Source organism: Tachypleus tridentatus, chromosome 12 (genome assembly GCF_004210375.1).
Source record: "Tachypleus tridentatus isolate NWPU-2018 chromosome 12, ASM421037v1, whole genome shotgun sequence".
Lineage (NCBI taxonomy): Eukaryota > Metazoa > Arthropoda > Merostomata > Xiphosura > Limulidae > Tachypleus > Tachypleus tridentatus.
In genome coordinates this window covers 21,893,979-21,906,641 of record NC_134836.1, presented here as the reverse complement: position 1 = coordinate 21,906,641, position 12,663 = coordinate 21,893,979, and the positions used below count along the sequence as shown (strand labels likewise).

At 36.7% G+C, this 12,663-nt stretch overlaps 1 protein-coding gene across 10 annotated transcripts in view; it reads left to right on the top strand.

The window, feature by feature from the left end:
• The window catches only part of LOC143235139 (uncharacterized), a 72,173-nt gene that overhangs the window by 17,250 nt on the left and 42,260 nt on the right, over positions 1–12,663 (top strand). For 7 of the 10 annotated variants that reach the window (XR_013018940.1, XR_013018939.1, XR_013018941.1 and 4 more), the window contains exon 2: positions 8,187–8,267. Coding sequence is in view for 3 of the 10 variants with exons in the window: in XM_076472993.1 (XP_076329108.1) it covers positions 8,187–8,267 (81 nt within the window). In the remaining 7 variants the exon portion in view is untranslated. Of the gene's footprint in view, positions 1–1,698; positions 1,788–6,947; positions 7,082–8,186; positions 8,268–10,010; positions 10,058–12,663 lie in introns of those variants that run through there. The other 3 variants (XM_076472996.1, XM_076472997.1, XM_076472999.1) reach the window with 3 other exon arrangements.

The window sequence follows — 12,663 nt, the reverse complement described above, 5'->3', positions numbered from 1 at the left end:
TCTGCAGACTGCCCGAAATCACCTCTGTCCTAAAAACATTCCGGCCACCACGTGTCCACAGTATACTCTGTTGTTATGACTAAACAAGGACAGTGACCCCAGAATTTTAACATTTGATTGTAAAAAATCTGTCCGTGCTCGAAAACAAAGATTCCTTCTCACGCGCTTCACAAAGGCTAACCGATTAAATAAATATATTAGAGTCGACTTGTACGATTTCGTGGGATGTTTTACTCGCTGAAACACGTCAGTCTGGAAACATCTTTCGAAGTGATTTCTTCGCGAACAACACAGAATGATTAAAGTTTTCAGAGAACAACGCGTTCTCTTGTTCGAAGCGATATAGTAGAATACAAGTTAGACGTCATATAGCAAGAGAAATCGATTCAATCTTTAAGAAGGAATTCCATGTTAAGCATTTTATACCTTAACAAAAATAGATTACAGTTGTTGCTCTGGGCAACAGATGTGTTCTTAATTATATCCATGAAAAACAATGAAAAAAATTGAACATTTCTCCGTGTTAATTTAAACTGCTACAGCAGATAGCCTAATGTAGCTTTGCTGTAAGGAAAACACACACACACACTTATTAAACCGCTAAGCCTAAAAGTAAACCAGTTTTATTTAGTGTGTGTATGTGTGTCTATTAAGCTACGTGGCCAACCTAAAAAAAAATAAATAAATCTCCATCTATATTCGGTTCCTAAAAATTAAAGATAAGCGTTTCTTGTTTCTGTCCACTTGCACAAATCTATATGTCTAATAATACATACAGAAGTCATAATTAAAGGAAACAACGATAAGACAGACAATTTGAACACAATTTCTTATTAACAATCTAGAAGACAAGTAAATTATAAGATTCTCGGACATTTGGAAGCTGTTATCACAAATCGTTCCGTGCTGTCTCTATATCTTTATAAGCTGTCTGTCTGGACATTTGAGTCATTTTAAACGTGAGTACCATCTGATAAAACAAAAGAGATAAAATAATGTATCTCGCGTACATGTCAACGTTTGTTTGGCCCATTAGCTTTCCAGCACTTTCTGTTACTGTTTTTATTAAACATTTGAACGTATAGTTCGTTCCACTCGTAAATAATGTACACCAAGGGTTCGGACTTTATTTCAGCGACCCGTGAGTAAATTTACTTTAACCGTGGGCCTTTGATGGCTCAACGGTAAGTCTGCAGACTTAAAACGCTAAAAATCGGGTTTCGATAGCCGTGGTGGGCACAACACAGGTAGCCCCTTGTGTAGTTTTGCGCTTAGTTACATGCAAACAATTAACTGGTAGAGTTACTAAATACAAAAACAAAGGCTCTGTTGTACGTGACCAATGTGTAATGGCTACTCTGACGACCTCTGGTACGATTCATATATTGCGATCAGTACCATAGTGTAATCGGATGAGTAACAATAACTCATAAATAAGGTGTTTCGCTTTTTATTTTAATCTCCTGCGTTTTTGCTGTTTTTTTCGCCGCTTTCACAAGACAATTCTCTCTGTCCCAGAAGCCGTGGAGGTACTTTCCCTGTGCATGACTCACTGAATACGAGTTCTTCCACTAAATGTCTATACTTTACTTTGTTCATAGGTGTAAAGAACTGGCATTTTTAAAACGTTCTAAAGTGTCACTTATGCACATGATTTAAAGCATTTTATTGGACACCACTGTTAAAACTGAAGGACTGATTACTTGGCACCTTGCCAAAATTTGTCAAAGCGGTGTCGTAATCCATTGTCCGAGAGGAATGGTGGAGTTCCGATTACTTAGACAAGGGTAATTATTACTACTTTCTGTGGAAACTTTGACCATGACCTATTGTTAAGAAACTGTCGAAGTGTGTGTTTTTTGTTTTTTTTTCAGACTGGAGGCAAAAATTTAATATGTAGTTATGGTAACAAGTACATGAATATTTGGAAGATCTAATCTAGTTTTTTTGGTTTTCTCAAATGTTGTTACCAGACTTGTTTATGCTACTAATTCATTTTTTAAAATCATTTTAGCCTCAGAAGTAAGTTTTTAAACTTAAAGAAGGTAAAGTTAGAAATATCGATACCTGTGGTGTGAATAGAATAGCGTTGCGCTTAATAACAACGAAGCCAATGTCAGTCATTTTATTACCCTTTATTCTGGTTACTATAATGTTATATATGAATAGAAGACAACCGGCCGGCAGCTCCCACCCGTAAGTGTTGGGCTATACTTTATCAACGAATAGTGGTATTGACCATCACATTACAACGCCGTCACTGTACAAAGGACGAATATATTCAGCGTCAGACTTCGATCCCGCAACCCATAGTGAAGAGGAAAGACCACATATTATTATATTTCGTAGTTCAAATAACAGGACTAACCATCTATTTTGCTTACGACTAGGCCCGGCATGGCTAGGTGGGTCAAGGCGTTAGAGGTCGCGGGTTCGAACCCTTTCAGCCGTGGGAGCGTTATAATGTGACCGTCAATCCCACTATTCATTGGTAAAAGAGTAGTCCAAGAGTTGGCGATGGGTGGAGATAACTAGCTGCCTTTCCTCTAGTCTTTCACTACTAAATTAGGGACGGCTAGTGCAGATAGCCCTCGTATAGCTTGCACGAGATTAAAAAACAAACTCTTACGACTCGTATTAGAATAACACTCTCGAACAAACCCTGAGTTAATGACAGTCAGTCCTCGTTTTATTACTAAAAATCAAAGAAATGTATATATTCAATATTATTTATGCATTCTAGTGTGCCTGCAACATGAGAAAATAATTCTTAAAAGCAAACGTAGGAGATACAGTGGACAATTTACAGTTTCTACATGCGCTAAAACCTGAAATGAAAGAGACGTAAGGAATAAGTGAAACCGAACATTAGCATGTTCTTAACATTCTAGATGACGAATTCTCATCTATTATTTCTACAGTCTCTGGTTCCTTACATTGTGCTGCTTCGAGGTAAAAAACAACATTGAATTCCATCGTTACATGCATACATCGGTACTTAACATCTGTTGCTGTTACGACTGGGTAGGAACGTTTACTGGTGTGTAGTACTTAACATCTGTTGCTGTTACGACTGGTAGGAACGTTTACTGATGTGTAGTACTTAACATATGTTGCTGTTTCGACTGGTAGGAACGTTTACTGATGTGTAGTACTTAACATCTGTTGCTGTTACGACTGGGTAGGAACGTCGTTGATAAGCTTAATATTCAATTATTTGCACAACGTTGATGCACTAATCTGATTCTGTTAGGCTCGGCATGGCCAGGTGATTGGGGCTCTCGACTCGAAATTCCAGGATCATGGGTTTGAATTCCCATCCCACCAAACATGCCCGTCCTTTCAGCCTTATAACGGGGCGTTATAAGATCGGTCAATCTCACTATTCGTTGGTAAAAGAGTAGTCCACTAGTTGAAGATTAGTGGTGATGACTAGTTGCTTCTCTGTAGTCTTCACTGCTATATTAGGAACTTTTAGTGCAAATAACTCTAGTGTTTCGAAATTCAAAACAAACTGTTGTGTTAACAAGCTGGAAAGAAGGCTTAGCTATATGTACTATGAAACTTCGGAAACATAAACCTTTATTATTGCTACTGCCGAGAATGAAACTTATTAAAACTTCCCAAAAATTAATGTTAAATTTTCCATTTTGCTAAATAAAGGGAAACACTTCATTACAAATACCAAAAATAATAATAATGATAACAATATAGGGTAACTTCTTAAAGTCAAAATTCATAAGTTAATATAAAGACAAGGTATAGTTTGGGCCTTCAAAGGTGCGTTTTCAGACATATCCTTGGGTAAAAGTAGAAACTTAATCTACCTTTCATTTTTAAGAAAGTCATCGATTTCCCTTTGAAATTGCCACCTAGTAACACAGCGAAATTTCTACGAAATTACAACGCTAGAAATTGGGTTTCGATACCGTGGTGGGCAGATTAGAGATAGGTCATTGTGTAGCTTTGTACATAAACTATAAACAAACCCTTTGAAACACTTGTAAGCTATCATCCTTCACTGCTACCAACGGAATCTTTTGCTGAAAGTATTAATTCAATAAACTAAATCGTGGATTGGGTGTGTGACGGTGTGGCTTTTCAGTAAGTTTGAAGTTAGAGTCCCGTTTATAAACTCAATAAATGATTTATCGGTTTTTCAAAATGATCAACATATAACCTATTGTTGACATATACTTATCCAGATATAACCTGCTGTTGACATTTACTTATCCAGATATAACCTGTTGTTGGCATTTACTTATCTCGCAATTTTCCTGCGGTTCGTTCTACATTATATACGTTTAATTCTGCAACATTTCACCGTTGTGCTTTACTTCAAGTGTCCATGACACGCGTTCCGTTACCGCTAAGGAAAATCGTGCTACGCGCTTTGATGTCGGATGTTCGTTATAAGAGTGACAGTTAAATCCCAGTACAATATTTTAGGTAATTTATACTGTTAAGGCTACATATAGGGACATTCCTTCGGTATCATAAACGACATCAATAACGTGATAAACACTCTTACAAAGTGTGTGTGTGCATATATGTTTTCGTCCTTACAACAGAGACAACACGTCGATTCCGTTTAGCTCGATTATGAATCTCATTTTATTCCTGTATGTGTGGAATGATCTGGTCTGTTTATATGCTTATGTTTGATTGACGAGGCTAAATGTGTCACGTGAATACCCTATTCAAGATTACGTTGCTAATAAGGAAATGTTAATAAATGTTCATTGTAGGACGTTGGTTAATTTTATTACCATATATAGTTTCTATTCAAATGATGTGTGTAAATGTAGGGACATCCTCCTCATAATAAAACTTATTAACATTAATTTCAATACTTAATTAGGGCAGTGTAAAAAGCATCGAAACTAACGCCACTGCATGATAGATTAATAGACGTTTGATAAATAATTATATAACCTTTTTTTTTCTCGTTATTCTTGTTGTTGTTGGTTTAGCGCAAAGCTACACAGTGGGCTTTCTGCGTGGTGGAATCGAACATTGGGTTTCAGAAGTGTATTTGTGGTTTATCCATACCAGAACACTCAACGCTGAAATATGAATGATAAGTGTTTAATAGCACGCACGTGCTCTAATCTCGGAGAAAAAAAAACATCAAAGAATTTTTTCCGACTACGGGGCTCGTATGTGTGTGTGTGTGTGGGGTATACGTTCCTTTTCTGTAGTACTTGACTCCCCCCTGGTCACTTTACACATGTGTATATATACACACACCTATAAATAGGCCTGGCATGGCCAAGCGCGTAAGGCATGTGACTCGTAATCCGAGGGTCGCGGGTTCGCGCCCGCGCTAAACATGCTCGCCCTCCCAGCCGTGGGGGCGTATAATGTGACGGTTAATCCCACTTTTCGTTGGTAAAAGAATAGCCCAAGAGTTGGCGGTGGGTGGTGATGACTAGCTGCCTTCCCTCTAGTCTTACACTGCTAAATTAGGGCCGGCTAGCACAGATAGCCCTCGAGTAGCTTTGTGCGAAATTCCAAAACAAACAAACAAACATACACACACACCTATAAAGAAACTAGTAAAACAAAAGTATCCAATACATCATTATCACTAAATATTAAAAACTGAACCGAGTGCAGCAGTGGTTCAGGCAGCATTGCTACTTGAGTTGACCACCACTGGGTAAAAATCCCGTGGGTTACGCACCCCCCTGGTGTCGAGACCGGCTGTCTTTTGACTGTATACTGTACATACATTTTGACAAGATGTAGGCATAAAGTCATGTAAATTTTGTTTGAGTGATTGGTGTGACTGTTGGTATTTTATTTAGGAAATACAATGCGATGAGCCATCCTCTCTTGTACACCGCGGGGAATTAAATCCCGGATTTTAGAATTGTAAGTTCATAAACATGTGGGGACCTGAGCTGTCGCTTACCTGTTAGTGAATTTGTTAACCAGAGAGCGGTAAGACTTTGGATTTACAAAATCAGGGGTTCAATTTCTCTCGGTGGACACATCAGATAGTCCGATGTGTTTTGCAATAAGAAAACACACAGTTTATAAACCAAGAGCATGAAGAAAGTGAGTCTGTATAACATATATACGCAGAGGTCAGGAGGTCAAGTTGTACAACTGTTGTATCTGAAGTAAGTACTCTGTCATAGACAGACAGAGATACAAACTTTATAAACCTTCACACAGTGACCTTTTTAATTGGTAGGTTTTATGTCATGCCTGGTATGGCTTGGTGGTTTTGGCACTCTTGTCTAACGTGCCGGTTATGGTATCGAATCTAGTCATCGAACATACTCGATCTTTCAGCCTTGGGAATATTGTAATGTGACGGTCAGTTCCATTATCCATTCGTAAAGAGTAGCTCATAAGTTGGCGGTGGATGGTATTGAATAGTTGCCTTCTCTCTAGTCTGTCACTAGCGTAGATCGCCTTTGAGTGGCTTTGCCTGAGAATAAAACAGGTTATATGTTTTATATCTAAATATTGGACCTCTTCTGATTTTATTATCCAAATTGATATTTCCACCTTCCATGTATATTTCAAGGCTCATGATCCCGCTAAGAGAATAAAAACATCTTTCACGTGCGTACCCGAGCTGATATATATATATATTATATTTAGTTCTAGTGTTTGTTACGTATGGAATACTACGTTAAGTACTTCCTGCAAAATGTAAAAAAAAAAGAAAAGCAGCCGGTCACATCCTGAAAAACATAATGTAAACACCAACCGACCAATCACGTTCTCCGTTACTTGGACACAGCTTTCATGTTATAAAACAAACATATCTATTCGCAAAGAATTCAAGAAGGGCCTATTGTTCACCCATTCATCTCTTTCATTGTTTCTACCCTCTGGTGGCTCAGCAGTAAACTGGAAAACTTATAACCTTAGCACCCGGCGTTCGATTCTGCTATTGCCCTTTGTTAATTTTTGTAGAATAATTTATCGTTTAAGTCTATAACCTTACCATTGACCCACCAGGGGAATCGTTGTTTAGAAAATAATTCATCAGTTGTCTTGGTTCCATCTCTAAAAGCTTAGCATGATCAGGTGATTAGGGTGATCGACTAGCACTCTGCGGGTAAGGCCTTCGAATTCCCATCCCATCAAACATTCTTTCCCTTTCAGCCGTGGGAGTGTTATAATAGTACAGTCAAATCCACTACTCGTTTGTAAAAGAGTAGACCAAGAGTTGGCGGTGGGTGGCGACGAATAATTGCCTTCTCTTTAGCCTTTCACTGCTAAATTAGAGATGGTCAGAGCTGATAGCCTTCATGTAGCTTTACGCAAAATTCACAACAAATCTTCCATCTCCATATGTTTGAGACAGCCCTTACACCCCAATCTCACTCCATGGTTGAACTTTAAATATGAAGGTTTATAACGCTGAAAACCTGGTTTTCCATATCCGTGGTAGACAGAACACAAATATTTCATTTTATAGCTTAGTGGTTAATAATAAACGTTCTAGGGAAATATTAGGCATACTATTGGAAAGAACAATCAAAGAAAAGATACACTCCAAGAAAAACAAAACATTGAATTTACTCTCCCTTGTTTACAGTATTTGCTGAACTATGATAAAAGTATCAGATATTATCATTTCTCACTACTTTTAGATACTCTTTGAACCCTCTTAATTGTTAGTCGAACGGTGATAAAGAAATTATCTTTATGTTTGTTTTTTAAAGCATTTTTTGTTGTTGTTTTTTAATTTCGCGCGAAGCTACACGAGGGCTATTTGCGCTAGCCATCCCTAATTTAGCAATGTAAGGCTAGAGGGAAGGCATCTAGTCATCACCATCTATCGCCAGTTCTTCAACCAACGAATAGTGGGATTAAACCTTATACGACCTTTTGAACACTAATATTAGTGAGGTAGAGCTAACTTGTCTTGAACGTGTACTTTTCTTCCCCTTATTTTTCAGTTTTTTATTATTTTAAAACGCTACTTTTAATAGTGTGGAGAATGATTTTTTGTCGTTTTCTAAGCGCAAAATAGCTATACTGTGGACTGACTGCACGTGCTTTTTTTCCTTCACCGCAGGGGTCGAAACTCGCATTTTACATAAGATGACAGTAAAGAACTTTGAAAATCTTAAAGAATCGATTTATAGAGGAAATTGTGATTTTGCTATAAAACTACGTATATCACAAACTATCCATTTGTTCTTTCTTTTCTTCAGGCTACGAGGAAGGTTTCCAAATGTAGCTACCTATTCGTTGCTCCAGATCTGGATTTCTCCGTTCCGTCAAACAGGACCAAAGTAAGTATTACTCGTTTAAACAGTAGGAGTTTAAATCTTGCTGTAAGGAGAGAAACTGGGAGCATTATTTACAACAGCATTAACAGAAGACGAATAGCAGAAGCGTTAATTATTCACGAACTAAAACCTAGTTTAAATCGAAACAAAAACCTTTTTTTTTTTTTTTTAAATTGGAACAAAATGCTCACGTAACTTCCGAATATTTTGGGCCAGGCATGGCAACGTGGTTAGGGCGCTCGACTCGCAATCTGCAGGTCGTAGGTTCGAATTCTCATTCCACCAAACATCCTCGCCCTTTCAGCCGTGGGGGCATTATAAAGTAACAGTTACTCTCACTATTTGTTGGTAAAAGAGTAATCGAAGAGTTGGCGGTGGGTGATGATGACTAGATGCTCGTCCTCTAGTCTTACACTGGTAAATTAGGGACGGCTAACGCAAGTAGCCCTCGTGTTCTTTGTACGAAACTCAAACCAAATCAAATTCTAATATTTCGTACAAGAGACGACGGTTTACTTGAAGGGGACAAAAACGTTGTTATAAAGCTCAAACAACACAACAATCCACTCAAAAAACTATGTCTTTGGACGTTTATTCAAAAAGTTTAAATCTCGTACGTGTAAATATGAACAACGGTCACATAAAAAGATTTAAGTCGTGGAATAGTGAATTAACAAAACATTCTTTTAATGTTGTTGTTGTTGTTTTCTTATAGCAAAGCCACATCGGGCTATCTGCTGAGCCCACCGAGGGGAATCGAACCCCTGATTTTAGCGTTTTAAATCCATAGACTTACCGCTGGACTAGCCCATTCTTTTAATAAAAGAATAACAGTAAATATTCTAAATGTTTAACAAATGCTAGGTATCACTGTAAAAACTTATTTCTCTGAGTTTTGGTAATAGTGGATACCGATAGTCCCTAAATTACTAACAATATTTTATAAATGTTTTTTTTTTTTTAAATACAACAATGTAATGAGTAATATCCGCGCGCCCCGTCAGTACAGCGGTAAGTCTACGGATTTACAACGCTAATATCAGGAGTTCGATTCCCCTCGGTGGAATCCGATAACCCGATGTGGCTTTGTTATAAGAAAACACCCCACACACACACACACTAATATCCGTAAGCGGTAGGCATGGCAACCGAGTAACAGTTTCGTATTCAGAGGTTGTTTGTTAGTCGGTTTGAATTATATTTATCTTACCCTAACCTTCAGAATTCATGGGCCCGCCATGGCCAAGCGTGTTAAGGCGTTCGACTCGTAATCCGAGGGTCGCGGGTTCGAATCCCGGTCGCACAAAACATGCTCGCCCTTTCAACCGTGGGGGCATTATAATGTGACAGTCAATCCCACTATTCGTTGGTAAAAGAGTAGCCCAAGAGTTGGCGGTGGGTGGTGATGACTAGCTGCCTTTCCTTTAGTCTTACACTGCTAAATTAGGGACGGCTAGTGCAGATAGCCCTCGAGTAGCGTTGTGCGAAACGCAAAACAAACAAACAAAACCCGTGTTTTCCATTGTTCTTATATAACGTTTTGACATCCAGTGGTTCAGCGATAAATCTAAAAATCGGGTTTTGATACTTTTTATGGGCAGAGCACAGATAGCCCATTTTGTACTTCGATCTGAACAACAAGCGAACAAAGTAGGTTGTTCTATGTATAGCAGTATATCAGTCCTATACCATGAACCTCGATTTTTAGACACGTATGAGGTGCGCCATTTTGGATTTCATTTAAGCAACGATGATTAGTGCCCTGAAGAATACGTAGATTATCATTATTCAATGTAATTTTGTGTAAGAATAAAATCAATTACAGAATGTCTTTGCTAACGCTAACAAACTTATTTGTTTTGTTTTAAACTCTAATCCTAAGTGAAGTTATTCGGAATATTTCTAATAACATCGCCATGACAGCGAAAAGTTACATTATTTCAACAAGTCGAATAGGCCTACGCTCTTTCTTCTGATAAACTGTAACGGCCAGTAAAGTGAAGCGCTATTCTATTATTAATATTGCTATTATTATTTTTAAAACACTAAGTTTTTGGAGCTACGTTCGTCGCAACGTAGTGACTGCGGTTAGGTTCTGACATGAGTCGAGTAACAGCTTAATAACCAACTATCCTGTTGATCAGGCTTATGAAATACTGCCCTTGTTTATTGGTTGCTGTTGATTAAATATGATTCGTTAAATGCTTGTTTTATATATGTTTATATGAAGCAAAATGTTTTTATTGTTGTTTTGTTTTTGCATTAATATGGAAAACTTTTCCAAACAATTTACAATTTATTTGTGAATTTCCCGTTACAGAACAGAAAAAGAACATTTCATTTGTCACGTGCTGTTATAAGAAACGAGGGCTTTATGCAATAAAACTTGAAGCACATTAACAGAAATGAAATGTGCTGTGAAGGATGTTTGGCTAGACATGCGTATTTTAAAATGAAATGTTAAAATAGCGCCAGTGCTGCCAAAAGCAGTTGATTCTAGAGAGGCTATTAATAATATAACTCACAGTTGCTCTATTAGTCAAATATGAAAAAGTGTGGGTATTACATCAATTCTGTTTTCTTTAGAACTGGAAGGTGTGCGTTTTTAACCATAGAACTATTACTGGGGTGGTGGAGGGGGGTGTATACCCCAGTGGGCTTTTTAAACACATTTATTTTGTAAGATGTTTTTGCACCAAACTATGTATTGATCCATGACTTAATTGATTTGGGTCTTTCAAAACATGACAATTACAAACACTATCAGTACTGACATTAGCCTCCATTGATATGGAGTTCTCTGTGTATTGTACATAAAAAAAAGAAGAGTGATTTCACCCAATATTAGTGGTCAGATAATCAAACACAATGCTGTAACCAGACAACATTAAGCAGTGTGTAGACCTACTGCTAGTGAAGGAGTCAGTCACAAGAGTTTAAAATTAAGGGTTAAAGATAACTTTTTAGTATTTCTTACATAAAGTTTTTAATTTGTAACTGTCAAGAAAGATTTATAGAATGGCTATGAAAATTTTATACTTAAAAAAAATAAATCTGGAGAACTCTTGTATATGCCCTTCATAAAATAAAGTCTAACAAAAATATCTGTTTTAGTGGTCTTAGAGTAAGTGTTGTCAGTGGACTTGTATAGTCATTTTATTGACTGGTATTGTAAGGTTTCAATATATTGTAGTAATATTTAGTGAATCTTGTACTGCTAGTTGTATCTGGTGAAATTAGTTAGGGAGTGTTTATTTTAAAGGATAATTTAGGCTGTTACATATACTTGTTGAATAGCTAGCTTATTTGAATATTAGTATAAGAATTCTGACCATCCAATGTTGTGATGTTCAAAAGAGGTCATTTCCTTATCAGATGTTAAAGTGGCCAGAGAACCACTAACGTGGTATAATTTAGAGGCTGTTGTTAAGATACCCAGATAAATAAAACTAAAATAGAAAAGGAAAAAGAGCTTATTCAATTCGTTTATTCTCTCATTGTTTACTCTGTGTTTTGGTACTGACAAAGAAAAATATTCTCCTTTCAATTAGAGTTGGTTAGAGCAGTTTGTTTGTTTTTAGTAAACATGCTAGTCACTGCACGGAGTTCTTCCATTTTGTAAAGTTATTATTTAATAGTGAGTACTTGAATCTCAAGAATTTTGGCTAAGTCATTATTTCTAGCCTACTTAAAGTTGGTAGTTACTTATACATTGTACAGTCCAGAGCTTAAAGTGGAAAACTTAGAATTAATTCTCAAAGAACTTCTTAGAAATTATATGTAACCCATTCCTACACAATCCATTCCAAACTGACATTGCTTTGTTTTTGTGGACATTTTAGTATTAGTATTTTTAGGGTCAATTTAGCTTTGTGGCATTAAATTTTCTTTTGTGTTAAACCTTATTAACCAGACAGTTGTTTGTTTTAATTATTCATTCAATATAGTATAACATAGTGTGTCAAACACTGAAATAAGTAGTAACCTGTCTTGGTTTAATTTCTGACTGTTTTTATTTGCTTTGTAAATAGCAAAACAAAATGAAAGCAAGTATTTTTCTGAAGAAAAATTTGGCTATTGTACAATGGCAAATCTGGTAGTGTCAGCCAAGAGCCTACTTCATGTGGTTTTATTATGTGAAACTGGGTTGTAATTTAAATTGAAGGATTTCATAACTTCTCTGTGATTAGTAGAATCATCATAATATTCTTCTTTAGCGATGTAAAATTTTGTGATTTTAATAAAACTATGTTATTTTGAAGACTGTACATGGTAATCAAATAATTAAATTGAAGGGAATTTTAAAACTTGTTTTCTTGGTAGAAAAAGCTCTTACTAATGTTTGCATCCCTCAGCCATTAGATAATTAATGGGTTTATTTAATCTTTCAAATGAAGCT